The sequence below is a fragment of the Eubalaena glacialis genome, chromosome 8 (assembly GCF_028564815.1).
Source record: "Eubalaena glacialis isolate mEubGla1 chromosome 8, mEubGla1.1.hap2.+ XY, whole genome shotgun sequence".
Lineage (NCBI taxonomy): Eukaryota > Metazoa > Chordata > Mammalia > Artiodactyla > Balaenidae > Eubalaena > Eubalaena glacialis.
The window spans coordinates 51,546,074-51,567,226 of NC_083723.1; the positions used below are offsets into that span (position 1 = coordinate 51,546,074).

A 21,153-nucleotide genomic window follows, 5' to 3' on the forward strand; every position below is an offset into this window, starting at 1 on the left:
TAGATTGCAAAAAGATGGTATATAAGGTCATCTATTCAAAGTACACTGTACTATTCAAGTACAGTGCCATTATAGAAACTCTTTATTACCAGGTTGTGCCAGAATGTCACTAAGCACAGTTTAGTAGAGCTGACTTTTTTTCATAGCAAGACTTATTTTGATGAAGAAAACTGTGTATTGATCTACATTCTGGTACAGCTCCTTAACTTATCACTGTTCAAATCACTTGCACTAACCATACCGTTTTGTCAAACTTAATTTTATCAATTAGTTGTTTATGGTGAAAATCTTCTCATATTAATATTTACTTAATCTTAAGGATGACTTTTAAATTTTTTACTTTGAAATAATTTCAAACGTTCAGAAAAGTTGCAAGGATAGTACAAAATAATTCCCACATGCCCCTTCTTAGATTCACCAATTTTCAGCATTTTCCACATGTCATAATTCTCTCCCTCTGCTTGTATATACAAACATTATTTTTCGAACTACCTGAGAGGTTGCATACATCATATCTCTTTACCCCTTAGTACTTCAGTGTGTTTTTCCTAAGAACAATGACATTATCTTAAATACCCACACTTCGGCTCTCATTTTAAGAAATTTAAATCAGTAAAATACTTCTTTTACCTGTAACTCATATTTCACTTTCCTCCATTGTCCAAGTAATGTTTCTTATTGCTTTTGGTTTTTTGGTACAGGATCCAATCCAGGATCACATTTTGCATTTGGCTGTCATTCTCTTTAGTCACTTTAAACTTAGAATAGTTTTTCAGTGATTGTCTCACATTAGATTGATATTTCTGAGAATGCAGGCTAGTAATTTTATAGACTATCCCTCAATTTGAGTTTGTTTGCTTTTCCTTGTGATTAGAATGAGCTTATCCATTTGTGGCTGGAATACAACATAAGCAGTGTGTCCTCAGGATATCACATGCAGAGGTCCATGAAGTCTGTTGGCCTTTTATTAGTGATGTTAATTTTAGTCATTTGGTTAAGGTGTTTTTCTCTTCTGTATAGTTGCTGTGTTCCTTGTGTAATTAACATGTAATTTGCAAGGAGATACTTTGAGACTAAAAACATATAAAAAATGATTTTTTTAAGTAAAAAAGTTTTATTAAGGAACAAAAATTTAATGTTTTCTGGGAATTTGTATCTTGATAAAAAGAATTATGTTCACATATTGTTTCTTACTTTTTTTCTAATTTTTTAAATGTATTTTTAATTTAATTTTATTTTTTGGCTTCATTGGGTCTTTGTGGCTGCATGCGGGCTTTCTCTATTTACGGCGAGCGGGGGCTACTCTTCGTTGTGGTGCCTGGGCTTCTCATCGCGGTGGCTTGTCTTGTTGCGGAGCACGAGCTCTAGGCACGTGGGCTCAGTAGTTGTGGACCCGGGCTCTAGAGCGCAGGCTCAGCAGTTGTGGCGCTCGGGCTTAGTTGCTCTGTGGCATGTGGGGTCTTCCTGGACCAGTCACTGAGGGGCAGGTTAATACCTCCCGTAGCCCCTCACTACTACAAGCAGAGAGAAAAATATTATGAAGCAAACAGTAGAGATTTCTGGTTATTTCTTTACAATTAAAAGATTAAGAAAATAATTTTTCTTTTGCAATTAATAGTGGTAGTTTGTCTAAATGCTTTTAACTTATAAATAATTATGTAATCGGTTTTTATTTCATCACAGAGATATTTTCATTTGAAGGATTAAATTTGACTGTATCACATTTATTTTGCTTCTGATAATTTAAAGGAAACAGTCTCAAACTTTTTAGTTTGAAAAAGAATCTACGAGTTATGGTTTTATCTTACTTCTGTGATAGAAGTGTCATTGATCTTCCTGATTTTGCAAAGAAACCTTACAGTTATTTTTAATCTCTTTAAGTTACTAGAGCAAAAAATAAAAAATTAAGGCCACTGATGAGAATTAGACTATTGAGTTTAGAGGTTAAAGATTTATTTTCACATACCATGGCTACAATCTCTGGCTAGGTTGTAAATTGGTGTCTTACAAGATTCCTTTGTACAAAAACCATTACAAGAATACTTAATGGAAGAGTAAGGTACATGCCTTCCAGAATGTTTACGATTTACTTCATTATCAGAATCATATTTAAGGTGCAGATAATCTCTGGGCACCTTGAAACTGTAGGGAGAGAGTGGACATTTTTTCCTTCCTGATATTTTTTTTACCAACAGTTAGGAAGGCCTGCAGTCAAAGCTGGGCACTGAAATTCCCTTTGTTAATCCTGAGGAGATAAAAGTGGCCTTGAGAAGATTAAAATGTATAATGTATAAAGAAAAAGGTCAGAAAAGGAGCATTAAATAGAATATGAAGCATGAAGTATTTGCTTCTACATTATGTTGATTAGCTTTTCCTGGGTGATTTAAATAATTTGTCACTTAACTTTTTATATATTTCTCAACGGTTATCTGTGTTTTTGAATTACTGTTAAAGTACGCTTTAATAATGTCTTTGAATACTCATAAAATCTGAACATCTTGTAGTTTTGGCAATAGAGTGCACAGTGTGATATGGTAGAGGAGTATCCTAAAGCTTTCTTGCAAATCAGGACTGTGTTCAGATACTGCCTCTGTCCTTGCCTAATGTGAGCTCAATCTTGATTAATATCTTGGAGCCTCTATTTCCTTATTTGTAAAACTGAGATAATATTCACCTTGTGGATTATTATGAGTATTAATTGGTATCATGTTTAATACAGGTAGGACAAAGAAGGTAGTCAAGATTATTAGCCTGTTTTGGCTTACAGAAACCTTAAGATCTCCTTGATAAATTCACTCAGATAAGTAGTGAGTTTAAAATGCTTTACCTCATCATGCCCAGACAATGAATTTGGACTTGATTGTATTATTCCTGAGTATCACTTTTGAGATCTAGTTTCCAAATGGTAGTTGGATTAATATTTATAATAATATTATAGATCTGTGATAGACCTTCAGATAGATGTTCTACTGTACAAAAGATTCTTTGTAAAACACTGATTGCAGACCTCAAGAATAGACAGCCTCAGAACAGTATGCAAAAGCTAAATGCTTTGTCATGATTAATACCAATAGAATGTGTAATAGGGAGTCTTTTATAGTTAGTTGATGAAATTTTTCTGTTCATGATTTGAAAAATAGGAATAGTAAAATGTCTTATAGGGCTCCCTAGAGAAGGAACTGAAGAGTCTAAATAGTAGAGTGAAGAATCATGCATTGCTAAAACTAAGCCATTGTTATAGTTAAACAGCCAATTTGGTGTAGTTCATGGTGAGTAGTGATGGTGTGATCTGTTGGCCTGCAAACCAAAAGCCAATGATGCTATGGCATCCTGGTTCACAAATTTTAGGATGAGTGGTATGGATTCTAACAGGAGAATGCAGTGATGTCATCATAGCCCAGTTAATAATGGACAAATCATGACAGTTCCTGGTCATATATATTTTTGGCAGGTAACAGTTATTAAAATATTAAATTACGATCATGCTAATATATATTACATACTCTATTATCCATATAAGAACAGAAAAGTCAAGAAAATGCATCCAGAAGAGAAAAAGGCCAGGTACCAGATAGTTAGGTAGAACCATTTCTATTGAGCTTTCTTGGTATTAGTAGGAAATTATATATTACAACAGGAAAGGGGTACTTATTTGATGTGAATGGCATTTCATTGCCTTTAGTCATGATGTTAGATCAAAACTGCTGGCAGATTCTCTTATAGAGCAGATGTCCTTATATCTGGGCCAGGGGCCTACAACAGTTGGGACTGCCCTACAAATTTCATGGAGAAGTGACTCATTTTATTTGGCAAATGTTTTACATTGAGTACATGAAAAAGGGAAGCATCCCTAAATTACAATTTATAAATAAGACAGTATCACTATTAACATATAAATATTGTTTTGTTCAGTTATTTCTGTTCTTTAGCATTTAACACTTATAAAATTATAATTAGCATTTAAATTCTGAAGCTATTATTATATTTTAAATTTTTTATTAAGAAATTTTCAAGGGACTTCCCTGGTGGCGCAGTGGTTAAGAATCCACCTGCCAATGCAGGGGACATGGGTTCGAGCCGTGGTCTGGGAAGATCCCACATGCGGCAGAGCAACGAAACCCCTGCACCACGACTACTGAGCCTGTGCTCTAGAGCCCGCGAGCCACAACTACAGAGCCCACGTGCCAAGAGCCCATGCTCTGCAACACGAGAAGCCACCACAATGAGAAGCACATGCACCACAACCAAGAGTAGCCCCCACTCGCTGAAGACCCAACGCAGCCAAAAATAAATTAAAAATAACTAAATTTATAAAAAAAAAAAAAAAGAAATTTTCAAGTATCCACAAAAGAAAGAATTGTAGAATAAACCCCTGATTGCCCATCACCCAGATTGAACAGTTACCAAGAATTTGTCATACTTGCTTTACTTGTCTTTTTTTTCACTTTTTGCTGAACGATTTTGAAGCAATCATGCCCTTGGATTCCTTTGTACTTCATTGTACATCTCTAAAAACTATGGATACTTTCTCACATAATTTCATAATCACACCTGATAAAATTAGGGACAATAGTTTTTATCATGGAATGTGCTTTCATACCAAATTTCCGTAATTGTTTAAAAAGAAACTTTTTTGTAGTTGATCTTTTTCAAATCAGGATTCAAAGTCATACTTTACATATAGTTATGTCTCATAAGCCTCTTAATTTAGAACAGTTTTCCCCACTTTTGCTTTTCCTGTCATTGTCTATTTGCAGACTTTTCCTGCACAACGTCCAGCATTCTGGATTAGTTCTTTGTGGTTTATTTACCTTGTTCTTACATACCTATGCCTCCCAGTACGTAGCCATTAGCCACACGTGACTGTTGAGCACTTGAAATGTGGCTAGTCTGAGCTAAGATATGCTGTAAGTATAAAATCCACACCGGATAGTGTGAAATAAAGAATGTAAAATGTCTCATTAATAACTTTTTATATTGACTACATATTGAAATGATAATGTTTGGGATGTATTGGGTTAAATAAGTGCATCATTAAAATTAATTTCACCTGCTTCTTTTTAAGGTGGCTACTAGAAAATTTTAAATTCCATATGTGACTCTTCTTAATTGGTGTTGGACAGCTGTATTCTCTGTACTATATCCTCTCTTCTCAAAGTGGACTGGCTATATTTCTGCATCATCTGGGAGCAGATTCTCAGGCCCCTCCCCAGACCTGTTGAATCAGAATCTGTATTTAGTAAGATCCTCAGGGGATTAATTGACACATTAAAGTTTGAGAATCACTGCTTTGTACTGTTTATTCTGTAAAGTATATCCTCTTAACTCTGGATTAGTAGTTCTCAATCCTGGTTGCACATTTAGAATCCTTCAGGGAGCCTTTTAAAAGTACATTTTGAAAAATAGGATGCCTGCCTGAGCCTTACCTCAAGAGATGTTGATTCAATTTGTCAAAGGTGGGACCCAGGCAAGTGTACAAGTGTTTTAAAAGCTTCCCAGGTGTTTCTGATGACCAGTCAGCATTGAAAACTACTGCTCTGAGGTGCTGGGCTAAATTTGAGTTTAACTTTATGACAAGAATATTTTATAGGTAGTGTTCAGTACTTCATACTGGGAAGCACACAAGTTGTCCCACTTTTATTGATCTTAAGATAGGACAGTGGATTTAGGTGGTTACAGCCTTATTTCTCCTTTATGTAAGTTCTCATCAGCCTTTCATCTAATGGCTTGACCATGGATGAACATTACTTGGAGCAATTGATTCATTAGGATTTGTAAAATGGTGATTTCCTAATTGTTATTCCCTCCATGCTTAAAGGCTAGAATCATCTATAAAGAACTTTTCCCTAGCAGGGCTATTTGGTGGTTACCATGACAGTTCTTACAGGATATTATTAATTTTCAAAGTAAGATGCTGATGTCCTACTTAGCTACTAATGAAATGAAGATTTTGCTTTGCTTTCTCTCTTTTGAGATTATGAACTTGTTATATATAATCTCTTCTATAATGTGAATTAGCTCATACAAGGTTCATAAATAAGGGGATGATGTCAGTATAGCAAAGAAATCGCCTTGATTCATAATTGATTTTTTCCTAGAGGTTAACATTTCTCAAAAAGTAACACCAGCAGGGACTTACCTGGTGGGTAAGACTCCAAGCTCCCAATGCAGCAGGCCCGGGTTTGATCCCTGGTCAGGGAGCTAGATCCCACATGCATGCTGCAACTAAGAGTCCACATGCCACAATTAAGAAGCCCGCACGCTGTAACTAAAGATCCCGCACGCCACAACTAAGACCTGGCGCAGCCTAAATAAATAAATAAATAAATAAATAAATATAACACCAGCAGAATGCAAAATACACTAATACAGGCAAATACTGCAGACCACCAACAGATGGCACTCTCTCACTGTACCTAATACTCTCTCACCGTGCTTTCCCCTAGCTCAGTTGAGCTAGAACTTGGAGGTGCTTGTTCTGTAGTTGTCCTTGCCCCCATGGCAAGCCTCAGCCTCAGCAGCCTTGACCCTTCCTTGCACCCTCTTCCATCAAATGGCTTTTACTTTTTTGTTGTTGTTAAAGCTGTTGTCGTTGTAAAGTTACTGTAATATTTCTTTAATTAATAGGAATTTAACAAATAGTTTAAATTGGGTTTGAAGTTTTATTAGGTTTGTCACAGTTTTTCTTAGTGTTCTAGTTGGAAGGTTGAATAGACTTTGAGTTGTCAGCCCCTAACCCTCTTCTCCCCATAAGGCCAGCTATTTTCAGTGTGTAATTGCAGAACACTGTTTTGTTTTATTTCTGCATTATAGCAGAAATGCCTATATTCAGGGTATTTCTGTCCCATAAATTTAATTTTCTTTTTGATGCTCAAATTGTCCTATCTTTGACTAACGGAAATGCCTTTATATTCATTCCTGTGTCCTTCTGACATGACACATTTGTCTTTGCTAATTTTCTTGCTTTCTGATACAAGATATCCCAGGCTCATCTTGTATATTTCCTGTCCTGGAATCAGCCATTCCTCTAAGGAGCCAGGGTTTATCTTATATTTTAAAATGAGAGGGAAAAGGAAGCATTTGAGGGAATTCCCTGGCGATCCAGTGGTTAGGACTCTGCGCTGGGGGCCTGGGTTCAGTCTCTGGCCAGGGAACTAAGATGCCACAAGCCACACAGCACAGCCAAAAAAAGAAAGAAAGAAAAGGAGGCATTTGAGTGTTTTTCGAGGTTCTAAATTACTCATTAGGGCTTCCCTGGTAGTGCAGTGGTTAAGAATCCGCCTGCCAATGCAGGGGACACGGGTTCGAGCCCTGGTCCGGGAAGATCCCACATGCCGCGGAGCAACTAAGCCTGTGCGCCACAACTACTGAGCCTGTGCTCTAGAGCCCACGAGCCACAACTACTGAAGCCCACATGCCACAACTACCGAAGCCCGCACGCCTAGAGCCCGTGCTCCGCAACAAGAGAGGCCACCACAATGAGAAGCCCGTGCACCGCAAGGAAGAGTAGCCCCGGCTTGCCACAACTAGGGAAAGCCTGCGCGCAGCAATGAAGACCCAACACAGTCAAAAATAAATAAATAAAATAAATAAATTAAAAAAAAAATTTTTTAATTAGGAAAATAAATTACTCATTAATGTTTCTTTCTTTTCAAAAGATACTCTCAAGTTAAGGTCTAAAGTACAACCAGGATAAAATAAATAAGATACAAGGATGTAATTTATAACACAGGGAATATAGCCAATATTTTATAATAATTTTAAGTGGAGTATAATTCATAAAATATCGAATAACTATGCTATATACTTGAAACTAGTATAATATTGTAAATCAACTATACTTCAATTTTTTTTTTAAGTATAAACAAGGTTGAAAAGCATTTAAGAGACTTTGTTAGATTTGGGGTTAACTTTTTGGGCAAGAATACTTCGTAGGTAAATAATTTAAAATTTTTGGATATCTGGCTCCTTTTTAGGCTTCTTCTTTCAAAATGTTTTATTTGAAGGGAAATAATTGTAAAGTGATACAAAGTGAGTCTTTATCCTATGGCTGTGTCTAAAATTAACAAAAAACAAAACACATAAAGATTTATTTTTTTAAATATTTATTTGGCTGCGTTGGGTCTTCGTTGCGGCGTGCAGGCTTCTCTAGTTGCAGTGCTTGGGCTTCTCTAGTTGAGGCATGTGGGATCTTAGTTCCCAGCCAGGGATTGAACCTGCATCCCCTGCATTGGAAGGTGGATTCTTAACCACTGGACCGCCAGGGAAGTCCCAAAGAAATTTTTATATTAAAATTATGAAGAAATTAGGATATTCACAAGCTATATAAGCATTTTCCAATTCTGGTAAAGTTTAAATGAAGAAGAGTAGGGACTTCCCTGGTGGTCCAATGGTTAAGACTCCATGCTTCCACTGTAGGGGGCACAATTTTGATCCCTGGTCAGGGAACTAAGATCCCACATGCTGTGCGGCGCAGCCAAAAAAAACCCAAAAAGTAACTCTCATTATTTCTTTTGGTGCTAAATTGCTTTTGTAACTTCTCTGGCATTTAGTCATTCATTTGAGAAATAAATATTGAGAATGCCATGAAGAGCCAGGCCCTGTTTTAGGTGCCGGTGATTCAGGAGTGAATAAAACAAAGTCCCTGCCCTCATAGAGTTTACACTGAGTGGACGGCAGCCACCAACACCGACAGTAAACAAATAGTGCCTGAGTGGTGGTCCTGTTCCTCTTCCAAGGTCGTCAAGAGAGGCTGGGAGGCGGTAACTCTCTTAGCCTGTGTTCCTAGGAGAGTGAGGGGTGGAGTGTATCAGCACCTGGTGTTGGGTGGCTTTCCTTTCTGGAACTTCAGTGCTGTCGACCTCATTCTCATTATTCTCATTATTATTCCCAATATTATGCTCATTAGCATAAAATTTTGCACTCCTGTAGTCATGCTATATTAGATCCTTTATTTTCATGAAGATTGTAGCCTAAGATTTTCTCAGTGTGCTGTGTCACAAATAGTACTGGACTGTATCCTGAGAATTACAGTACATCAGGAAATAAATAATAAGTGGAAAGTAACAAAGGTGTGCAGCAGGGGTGTTGGGCATTTGCTAGACTCACTCTGAAAACTTGCCTTGTAGCCATCGGCTTCAAATGTATTGACTTATCAAAATTAAAAATTGCCTCATGTCATGGACCTTTGGGATTACTTAGGAATTCGTGGAGTCACAGATATTAAATGCTAAGTGCCAAGGGCTATATGCCTTATGCATATCTAGAGGCTGAAAGTAAAACTTTGTCATGAATAGCACAGCATCTGAGGTAAGTGGGAAAGGAGCAAAGTGAGGGAGAGAGGATAACCCTCAAGTTTGGAGACACAAGATAAAGAATTAAGTAAGTGAACAGAATAATATTGATAGCTTTGAATTGACTAAGCACTGCTATCAAAATATAGAATATGGGATTCTACCGCTTTTAAAAGAGCTTGTAAGTAGCAGTAGACTTGAGCCTAATCTCTGAAAGGAAGGAAAGAGACCAAACTGTGGAAATTTCATCTTTTTGTCTTTCATTAAAATAATGAATGTAATATTGAGGGCTCAAAAGAATGTAAGATCTCGTTTTTGAAGCTAGGGTACTCTGGCTGAAACCCTCGCCTTAAATACCATCTTCAGCTAAAGACAAAAGAGGGTAGGATGTTGGAAGTAGTGGTTTGGAACTTCAGAGTGGAGGGATGAAATTTACATGGAGATGAGAAAGTAAATGTTTGGTAAACAAATGTTTGCTTGACCATGCAGAGATAGTGGGACGCAGAGTAGACTCTGAGCTCTCCCTTACCACACCTAGCCCATATTCTTTGCAGGTGTCCTTGGTGATAGCTCTATTCCTGGAACAGACCCATTATCTAAATTCTTTAGGTAGCTAAGGGGATGGTAAAAAGAAAGACTTCTGAGTCTTCTTTTTCTTAATCATCCTAAATTAATTCTTATGCCAAAGAGATGTATTTTGGGGTGGCAAACATTGCTCCCTTACAGAGTTAATATCCAAAATATATATATATATATAATATAAATATATATATATAATATATATATAATTTTATTTATATAAATATAAATTTAAAAAATATATATATATATATCCCAAAATATATAAGGAACTCGTACAACTCAACAAACAAAGGAACAAACAAACCAATTAAAAAATGAGCAAAAAACTTGAATAGACATTTCTCCAGAGAAGACATACAGATGACCAACAGGTACATGGAAAGATGCTCAACTTCGCTAATCATCAGGGAAATGCAAATTACAATCACAATGAGATATTACCTCACACCTGTGAGAATTTCTGTTATCAGAAAGACAGTAGATGATAAGTGTTGGCAAGGATGTAGAAAAAAGGGAATCCTTGGACAATGTTGTGAGAATGTAAATTGGTGCAGCCACTTTGGAAAACAGTATGGAGGTTCCTCAAAAAATTAATAGAACTATCGTATGATCCATCAGTCCCACTTCTGAGTATTTATCCAAAGGAAGGGAAATTAGGATTGTTGTCAAACCCAGGTTCATGTGCCCCATGCACAGTGAGGCCAGACAAACTGAAAAGTTGGAGTTTGGAGCAGAGAAAGGTTTATTGATTGAAAAGGGTGCTGAAAAGATGGGAGACAAAGGTTTGTCTCAGATCCATCTTACTAGCTGGCCAGGGCATAACGTTTTTAAAGGCAACATTTGGGATGAGGGTTGCAGGGGACTTGACTTTCTTCTGATTGGTTAGTGGTGAGGTAACAGGGTGGTGTTTCAGGAATCTTAATCATCAACCTTCTTGTTCCAACCAGTCTGGGGTCCAGTGCTTGTGCCCAGCTTGTAGTCACCATCCTCCACCTGGGTTGTGGGGGGGGTCTTAGTTCCTACAGAACAGCTCAAAGATATGTGTCAGATTGTTTTGTATATGCCTCGAGGAGGAGTTCAGACTCTGTTTTATCACTGAGCTCTTGTTTCTTGACTGCCTTTCCTTTGTTTCTGCATTCCCTCACTTCCCTAATTAACAACTGCTTGAATCTCTTCTTTGGGACTCAGGGAAGGCCTAGGAGACAAAGCCTTTTTCTACAAACAAGAAACTGGGGACACGGAAAGCCTTTTGTACCCAGGAGGACCCCTCAGGGTCCTACTCTGTTTCAGAACCTTGAAGAGATATCTGCATTATTGTGTTAATTTCAGCATTATTAACACTAGCCGAGAGGTAGAGGTAACTTCAGTGTCCATGTGTCCATGGATGAATGGATGAAGAATACGTGATATATATATAAAGACCCTGTGTCTGTATACACACACAGAGGCACAATGGATGATAATTCAGCCTTAAAAATGAAGGAAATCCTGCCATTCATGACAACATGGATGACATTATGCTAAGTGAAATAGACTAGATGCAGAAAGACAAATACTGCACGATCCCACTTATATGTGGACTCTGAAATAGTCAAATTCCCAGAAACAGAATAGAATGATTGTTACCAGGGCCTGGAGAGAGGGGAAGTTGGGGAGATATGGTTCAGGAGTACAAAGTTTCAGTTACGCAAGATGAATAAATTCTGGAGATCTAACGTATAACAATGTGACTATAGTTAACAATATCGTATACTTGAAATTTTCTGAGAGGGTAGATCTTAAGTGTTCTCATCACACAAAAAAGAGGTAAACTATGTGAGGTGTTGGATGTGTCAGTTAGCTTGAGTGTGGTTATTATTTCACATTGTATATCAAATCATCAAGTTGTACACTTTAAATGTATAAGTTTTAAATTGTCAATTATACCTCAGTAAAGCTGGGGAGGAAAAGATTGAATTATGTTTGTGTTTGTGTGTGTGTGTGTATGTGTGTGCGTGGCCAAATTCCTAAATAATTCCTACTGAGAATCTAAAGAGAAAATAGCTGACTGTCTCCCAGTTTAGAGGTAGATACTACAGGAAAGTTCTTAAAATTAGCTGGAATACATATATGATTTCTACTTTCTTAGTAAATTAAACAATTTCCCCTTAGTGTATTTTTCTGTAGAATTATTACCTTAATGAGAGAATGTTAAATTGACTTATAGATGTAAGTGACAAGTACTATCTGTCTCATATGGAATGATTTAGTCTTTAGATTAGCTCAGTAGTGTTAGCGTTGGTTAGAGTTTTAATTAGTTAAATGCTAATTATCACATAGTTTCACCTTTAATTTTGCACTATGAAATAACAGTAATTGTTGAGTAATTTAAGATGAACCTATTTTTAAGCTTGGCCAAATGAGGAGAAATTTCCTCATTCTTCGTATATTAACATCAGTTGGATTACCGTTGAGTAGGTCTTGAAGTTAACTTGGTACGTTTTGCTTGTTCTAAGGTAAGTAATGGGATTCTTTGATTGCAAGCAGTTGCAACCAACTCTTAAAGCACAAATGGAATTCATTAGATTTATATCAATAACTCATGGAATGGATAAGATACTGGGAAAGTAGGCCTGGAGAGAGGTTGGCTGAGCTACTTCAGAGGGTTGGGAAGTAGGAACATCAGGAATATGTCTTTGCTGGTACATTTTGGTCAGGACCTCACTGCTAGAACAAATAAACTGCTTCGTCTATTTATTACTCTAAATGGACTCAGGTCAAGATTCAGAATTCAGGGATGGGGTTTTCAACCTAACTTAATTCACTTGCCTGCCCCCTAGTGTACTGGAGTGGTGAGAGAAAGGGCCTTCCTTACACAGGATCCTCCAGGAAGCTTTCCTTTTCATAGTAGCAACGCAAGTGCCAGGATTTACTGTGTCCACATTCCTCACAAACGGTGGAAAACAGATGTGGCATGGATGAAAACTAGACCTATTCAGTACGCTGAGATTTCTTATCTCCTGTTTCAGAGGACCAGGCAACTTCCCGTAGAAAAAGGCAATCCCTTAGTTCGTCATAGGGCAAAAATTCTCCACAGGCAAATAGTGTGTAAAAACTTTTGTGAAACTTCAGTTCCTTTTTCCATTTTATATGGTGTAAGGTTTTCACTTTCCAGAAAGAATATATTCTGAAGTGGAGATCGTTCATTTACTTATCATTGAGTTCTACCAATGTCGTTTCCTCAGATGCACATTTGCCTTTCTTCCGTTCTGCTGTGAATATTTCCTGTAGGCCAGTTATGACATTGGAATTGAGTTCTCCAGAGACATTCACTGGGAACCCTAAAGAGGGAATATGTGAAAGAGAGAAATCTAGTAAGAGAACCCAAAATAATGGTAGTTTATTATAATAGATTCTCTGGCCAGTAATCCCCATTTCTGCTTTATACGATTTTTCTGTCAATCTTAGACGTTTTCTGATCACTCTTCCTGTTTTCATAAAAACCAATGTTAAAGTACCTTAAAAGTCTTTTAAAATTTTTTCACTCCTTTTCTAGTGAAATGAAATCGTTGGACCTAGCCTGATGGAATATCTTAACGGGAGACATTCTCACTGATTTCTGCCTATTTCACTTCTAGTATTCCATTGTAAGAGAGAATCTAGTGTTGACATCAGATAATGTTTCTTTATGGACATAGTGGAGCAAATATTTTTAAATGCACACAGATATTCTATAAAATAATGAATATTTGTATGGAGCTTGCTAGAGACATAAAAAAAATGGGATTATTCCATTAGAATCATGGTTAATAGCCAGAGGTGTTGTGCAGGCTGATTTTCTCCAGTGTAGGAACGTCTTGCTAGCGCACCACTGACTCTCTGCCACCCACAACGAGACTATGGTCTCTGAAAGTTAGTGGCAGGCACGTTTTACTTCCTGCTTCTGAGCTGGTGGGTCAGAACCTTGGAACACTAAAGTCATGGACTCCTGTTTGAGAATGCAGGTTGCCTAGGTGGTATTTTAAGGCATTATAGAGGTAGAATAAGAGCTTTCCAAACAGAATTATGCTTTTAAATGAACTACCAGTTCAAATGTTGAATTAGTCTTGTGACAGTTGGTTTGTGAAATTGAAATCCTGGCAGAAAACTAGTTCTTTTGCAAGTTGTTATTGACGAGTGACAGCTCTACAAAAATGAAAGTAAACCATGAGTTGTTACAATGGCTTCGTTCTGTAGTTGAAATATTTCCAGTAGATTATATTGTTCAATGTAATTGTCATTGATATAATTATTTTCATGAAGATTTATTAGCAGTCACTCTTATCAAAAACAATTACAATGGAACAAAAACAATGGATTTTTTATTTTATATTTTTCTGTATTAGTTTTATTTTTATTCATTTGAATTGTTTTTGTTTGTTCACTGAGTTAAATTACTTCAACAGATTGTGAATTTTGAAGCTAGAGAATCATACACGTAGACTCTTTACTCTCTTTTATATTTTAACTGACGTCTGATCACCTGTAACTCTAAGATATCACCATTGTTTTTTAGTTAAGATGTAAAATGCAGCTTGAGTCCCTTAGTCCTTTAGTAATATCTCTGGGGAAAAGATAGGAAGTCTGAATTTCACAGGTAGTGATTTATTGTAGCCAGTAGAGAAAGAATGAAAAACACATATTGCAGGAGACGAAACAGTCATAGCCCCAACTAGTCTTCCTGTAGTTCTGTTCACATTCTGTTAACATACCATTTTAAAAAGGTGAATTTGGGGGCCTAAGTTGATACCATTAGGTTCCTGTGCCATTGCAGAACAGTGAAGACAAAAGCACTCACCATCTTAATATTCACAGGACTGTGCTAAAGAATAATGATTTAAGATCAAGACAAGAGTTAACTGCCCACCTCACCAACCAGTGGCCTTCCCCAGGAGCTCTGGATGTCAATGCTGTTGCCTTGGATACGTTGCTTTACCGAAAACACAATAAACAGTGGTATGAGTAAGTGTGATACTTTTTTTTCCAACTAATTACGAACTTAGTTGTACCAAACACATGGCTATCCACTTTGGTTTCTCATTCTTCTTTCTGAATTCGTTATTAGCTTAGAGCAGAAGTAGGATTTAAGACTATTGTGGCTTAGTAAGGTTAGATTAAGGCAGTGACTGTGGTAATGTTATGAAGCCAAGGCACCCTGGAGAAGTAAAAAAATTTGAGAAATCCTTATGCGATATTACACCAGCTACCTACTTCTTCTCTAGTTAATCTTCAGGCAGTCCTTCAGTTAAATCTGTGAGCGTGTATTTTATGAGCCATCTATTTTTTAATTGTAGCTTTGGTGTTTGCGTTAGGATTAATTTTCATGCTTGTTATAAAACATAAAATTCCATCTCATGAAAGGGTAGAAAGAAATTTACTTGTTCTTGATGGGTCTGAAAGACTTTTGTTCATTTTCAGTAAATCTAATTTTGTGGGGATATTGAAGATATAATTACTCCACCTATAGGCCACAAGATCCTTCTCCTATTTCTTTGTCCCCATGTTCAGGACTATTTCGTTTCTTCATTGTTTCCCAGTGTTGAGAGAGCAGCAAAATTTTAGGATCTCTTTCTTTAGGTAGTCTTCATTTTGGAACTTGGAACTTGTATTACCTTCTTTTGGCTTTTAGCCATTTCCCATCATGATGATTTTTTTCAATATCTTTATTTTCCTATTTGTCTTCAGCTAATTTTCTAATTATTTTCCCTGCTCTCCCTACAACTCCTTCTGTTCTTTCCCTTCCATTCCTCCCTTTCTTCTTTTGTCCCTCCTTCCTCTCCTTCCCTCTCTTCTCTTCTCCCTCTTTTTCTCTCTCTGTTTTTCTCTCCGCTTTTCTTGTAGAGCCCTTGCTTTAAATTTCACTGGTAGAGCAACACACTTCTTTCCGTGCTTCATAGGGTGCCTTTCACTAGGTAATTAGTAGCCAGACTGTTTCTACAAGGAATGTTTTAGCATAGACGTAATTTCTGCCTGCTTTACTCTGTGATTTTTTTCATTAATCAGAGGTAGAACTCAAATTTTACCTTTCATTGTTTAAAAAAAATTGCTAGAGGCTTTCATGTTTGTTTCACTGATTGTTAGAGATAAGTAGGGGAACATGAGCCAGTTATTTACAGAATGAATGGATAGAACGCTCTTCAGCATCTCCTGCACCACACTTAGTATGATGCAAGGTGTTGACTGGGCCTTTCATGGATTGGAGCTGAATTCCCCTTACATCCTTAAGAAAGTCATAAATAACTGGAATATATCTCATTATGCTAGTATATAATTTTATCTTTCTGTGACATATTGAATGAATGGAAGAATATTAGTTTATTTGTGTTTCTGATTTATAATTGAAAAACTGAATTTATAGCAATACTTGGTAGACTTGTCTATGTATAACATATGATACTCCAGCTTTTTTAACTGCAAAAATATTATAATATTATATCCTGACAAGTTAAAAGACTAATAACTGTGCCTTTTTATTGCAATACCTACATGGTCACTTTAGACAGTGGAAGGTAAAATATTTTAGCCAAAAGACATGTATGTACCACTGCCTGCCCATAGAGCTACCTATTGAGGAACCAATAAGGACATCTAAGTGGAAGATTTATTTCCAGATTACCTTTGCATGCAGTAATAGTGACTTTTTTACAAAATATTGTAGCAGCAACAAAAGTTATTGCAGTCTCAGAAAAGAATGCAGTGAAACTGCCTGTTTGTGTGTTTAGAATGGATCTAGATTTTATACCTCTTGACTCAGTTGCTTCCTTAGTTTAAGAAGAGGCACCCTTTCCTTCCCAGCATCATCCTTTAATCTAGCCTGGCCTCAGATGTTGGTATTGCTTTTCTGTGGCCCTATTGCCAAACTGATATCCCTGAACAAAAAGTACGCACGAGGGGGTAGTTCTGAGATCCCTGGACCTACAGTTTAAAGTCAGGACTTAAAAGTATCTCTGCTGCTTCCTTGCTGTGTAACACTAAGCATCACTTCCTCTCTCTTTTTTTTTCTTAATAAATTTATTTATTTATTTTTGACTGCGTTGGGTCTTCTTTGCTGCGCGTGGGCTTTCTCTAGTTGCAGCGAGCGGGGGCTACTTTTCGTTGCGGTGCGCAGGCTTCTCATTGCGGTGGCTTTTCTTGTTGCGGGGCACGGGCTCTAGGTGCGCGGGCTTCAGTAGTTGTGGCACGTGGGCTCCATAGTTGTGGCTCGCGGGCTCTAGAGCGCAGGCTCAGTGGTTGTGGCGCACGGGCTTAGCTGCTCCGCGGCATGTGGGATCTTCCTGGACTCGAACCTGGACTCCAGGGCTTGAACCCGTGTCCCCTGCATTGGCAGGCGATTCTTAACCACTGCGCCACCAGGGAAGTCTCACTTCCTCGCCTTACCTTCTGTTTCTGCACATGTAATACTGGAGGGTAATGCCTATTTAAACAGAATTGTAAGAGTCATATGAGGTAATAAATTGCCTGGCACCTAATCATTTCCTGGTAAATCTTTATTTATTTATAGCCTATATAATCTTTTTTGTTTATACTCTCACATAACCTTGTATCTTTCATGTTTGGAGAATATACACTCACCCAACATCCCAAGCTCTACTTTCTTAGAGAGCTTGTAAAACCCTATATAAAAGTAAAATGACCAGCAAATCCCCAATTGTTCAAAATACGTAATACCAACTTTTTCATGTAAAAATGGAGACTTCGGATTTTCAGAACAGAGTAGTGCTGTATAAATCATGTTTGAAACAAATCATAGCTTTTCATCAGGATCCAATTTTTGCTGTCTTCAAATTTATAATATAAGCCAGAGCTCTCAAACTGACTTGATAACTAATTCCTCTTCATTTGACCAATATCTTAAATAAGTCCAACACATGTTTATGAGAGACTGCACATTATGGAGGAGGTAGCCAAAGCCTCTTTAATAAGGAGTACTAGCTCTCTTGATAATATGGAGAAAGAAACTGGCCCTGTAATGGGTCATTATAATTTTCTGCTAAGAATATGAGATGTCTGTAGTTATTTCTCTGGGGGCTCTGGAAATTTATTCACCCAGTTGGCTTTGAGAAGAAAGAGAGTGCACTGTTTGATTTAATGAATTTCATGGATTTGTTGACATTTCTTAAAATGAGCCAGATAACTTGGCTATGGTCCCCTGGTCATGGAAGGATCCCTTTCACGATAGATCTTAAATTTATTTCCATTTACTATGCTGTTTATAAAACTTTAAAAATATCATCTCCAGTTTATTTCTTGATTATTTAGACCTGGCAAGATTAGTTATGATGGATTTTATTATATCTTTTCCTTTATTTCAAACATAGGAATATCATGTTTGATATTATAACATTATAGGCTCACTGTAAAAGCTCAACAATAAATAAATATGTAAAGCACACTCCCAAACACACATAGAGCAATTGATTCTTTTTTGTCTCCAATAAGTTCTGTTTTAATATGTATCTTTTTATGTAAAGTCTAGGTCACATGAGCTTGTTAGATATTTGTTATATAATCTTGTTAGATTATCCGTTATATAGCCTTGTTAGATTATTGCCTAACCCATCATCCCCATCCCAAAAGATGAGATTCATTGTCACCATATTTATATTTTCTACTTAAGCTTTTTTTAGTCTTCTAAATTTATCATTGTCTCCCAATTTGGCTATCATTCACAAAATTATTAAGAATTATGAGCCTTTATATGCCCTTTATGATCTATTGTTTAGGCCTACTTTTCTTAATGACTCCGATGCATCAGATATAATCACTTCAGGTATATTAGAGGTTCTCCTTCCCTTGTGTGTCTTTCCAGTCTTTTTAGAGTAGGACTCCCTAAAGCACTGAGGCTGTAGAAATCTCTTACAAATAAGTTTTGCATTGACCTGACTCACATATATCCTCTTTCAAGCTCCCTTGCATCCTTCCATTTTGTAGTAAATTAAGACTTTATAGATGTTTTGCTATAGCCAATGCTTAGTTTGTTCCTTAAACATTCTTCTACGAAAATCAAACCAAGAATAAAAAGAATGGTATATTTCTGTTTCCACGCACAGTCATGTGCCTCTGTGTATACAGTGCGCATGCATTTGTTTTTATTTTCTACATGTGGATAGTTTCTTCTTCTATCTCTCTGTTGCCCAGTGACTACCAGATAATGGGAATTATCATTGACCTCAGTATGTCTAATGGGCGAATAAGTAATGTAGATTATCCATATCATTGCATCTGCATTGATATAAAGTATAAGATTGTAGAAAAATTTACTTATTGAATTCAGCCCTGTTGCTCAGTTTCCTTGTAATTTGCCTTTATTTGGTACCCAGTTCTATGTATATACGTCTGAATTTGAGTGATTTTATTTTATAGTTTTTTATTTTTTTGCCACAACGCGTGGCTTGTGGGACCTTAGTTCCCCGACCAGGGATCAAACCCGTGCCCCCTGCAGTGGAAGCGTGGAGTCTTAACCGCTGGACCCCCAGGGAAGTCCTGAATTTGAGTGGTTTTAAAATGCTTATATAGTAAGCTGTTGAATGCAGTGGATTTTATTATGTCCCAAGTGCTCATGACAATTCCTACAAGTTTAATTTAAATTATATTTAACAATGTAATGGTACAGATTAAACTGCAAACTTCTATGTAGTCATAATGCATGACTCTTACTATCTTGGGTTCTTATTTTGATTAAGCTCTTGCCATTTAAAAAATTATACTCTGTGAGAAACAGAGACATAGATGTAGAGAACAAACGTATGGACACCAAGGGGGGTAAGGGGGCTGGTGGTGGTGGTGTGATGAACTGGGAGATTGGGATTGACATAGACACACTAATATGTATAAAATAGATAACTAATAAGAACCCGCTGTATAAAAAAATAAACAAAGTAAAATTTTTAAAAAATGTATCAACCCCCAGCAACACATTAAAAAAAAAGAAATTATACTCTGAGAAATAGGAACAGACCGTTAACTGGTTTGACGTATCTGGTGGGTCACACTTAAATCTTGCAGTGTGTTTTTAGTGAGTCTAGAGTTCTAAGATAGGACTTAGTGATGACCTTTTAAAGACAGAACTCCCATAGACAGATAGTTTGCTCCATGACAACAAAACATTTATCAGACGGAGCTGCTGGTCACATTGGAAATACGGTAAAAAATGAGGAAACCAAAGCCATTCTTTGTAATTACTGAAAGCAGCTGAACTAGATTCCTACCAGGTGGTGGGAAATAGTTCCATGCAAGGAAGATATCGTATGGTACTATTCTTAATATCTGATGAATAATGTGCTTAGTTTGGGCTTGGAATTTTTATTTTTGCTTCAGAACATCAGAACATCATTGTCTACCAAATTTTATTTTTATATTCATTGACATTTGGTTAAGTAAATAAAGCCAATAAACTCAGAGTTCATTCACTAAAGGGTAGAAAGGTCCCTAAATCACTTTGGGTTTAGAAGTGTGGTATTCTAAAAGGTACTTCAGTTAGGTCACACAGAAAGCTCATTTTGTGTTGCCATTGTCATAGGATGCTTTCACGTGCTTTCCTCCCTCCGTGGGTGAGTCCTTGAGAGTCTGTAAATGTGTGCTGTCAAGTTCTCAGTCCTTACTCACCAGAGTCTTTTTTGCTTCTGGGTATTTTGTTGTTTGTAAATACTTCTATGCATAATTTTTTAAATTTAATAATATTAATATTAACAAGTTTCTTATAGTGAAATATCAGTGTCAGAAACTCATCTTAAGCCCTTCATTTTTAAAAGCAAGTCTTCTACCTATTAGGCACAGAAAAGTAATTGGGAAAAGAAACTTATTTATAACTTTCTTTATTAAATTCCTCTGTTCCTGATTTCTGCTATATAGCTAAAGAAATAAGATTTTACTGGAAATCAAGTGAAATTTTCAGTGATTTGATTAAATACAGTATAGTTTACATGGTCTATCTCAGCAAACAAGGCTATTCTTTAAGAAGGGTTTCTAATAAAATAGGAAGACAAATCTTTTCTTCTTAAACTAGAGAGGAGATAGCATAGTAGTTAAGGGGATAGAATTAGAACTAGGCTACCAAGTTCAAATCTCATCTCTTGTGCCCCAGTTTCTTCTGCTGTAAAGTGGGGATAATATTCCAACCTCTTCTGGTAGTCGTGAGGATTAAATAAGTTAATGTATGTAATATATGTAGAACAGTGCCTAGCATTTGGTAAGTGCTATATAAATATCAGGTATCATTTTTTTGTTGCATGTTGTATAGCTTATATATGTGTTATCTATT

At 36.7% G+C, this 21,153-nt stretch overlaps 1 protein-coding gene across 7 annotated transcripts in view; it reads left to right on the forward strand.

Moving 5' to 3' along the window:
• The window catches only part of RUNDC3B (RUN domain containing 3B), a 147,425-nt gene that overhangs the window by 110,255 nt on the left and 16,017 nt on the right, over window positions 1-21,153 (forward strand). For 5 of the 7 annotated variants that reach the window (XM_061197672.1, XM_061197673.1, XM_061197674.1 and 2 more), the window contains one exon: window positions 14,709-14,855. The exons of the other annotated variants lie outside the window; for them this stretch is intronic. In XM_061197672.1, coding sequence (XP_061053655.1) covers window positions 14,709-14,855 — 147 coding nt within the window. The remainder of the gene's footprint in view (window positions 1-14,708; window positions 14,856-21,153) is intronic. 7 annotated transcript variants of the gene reach the window in all.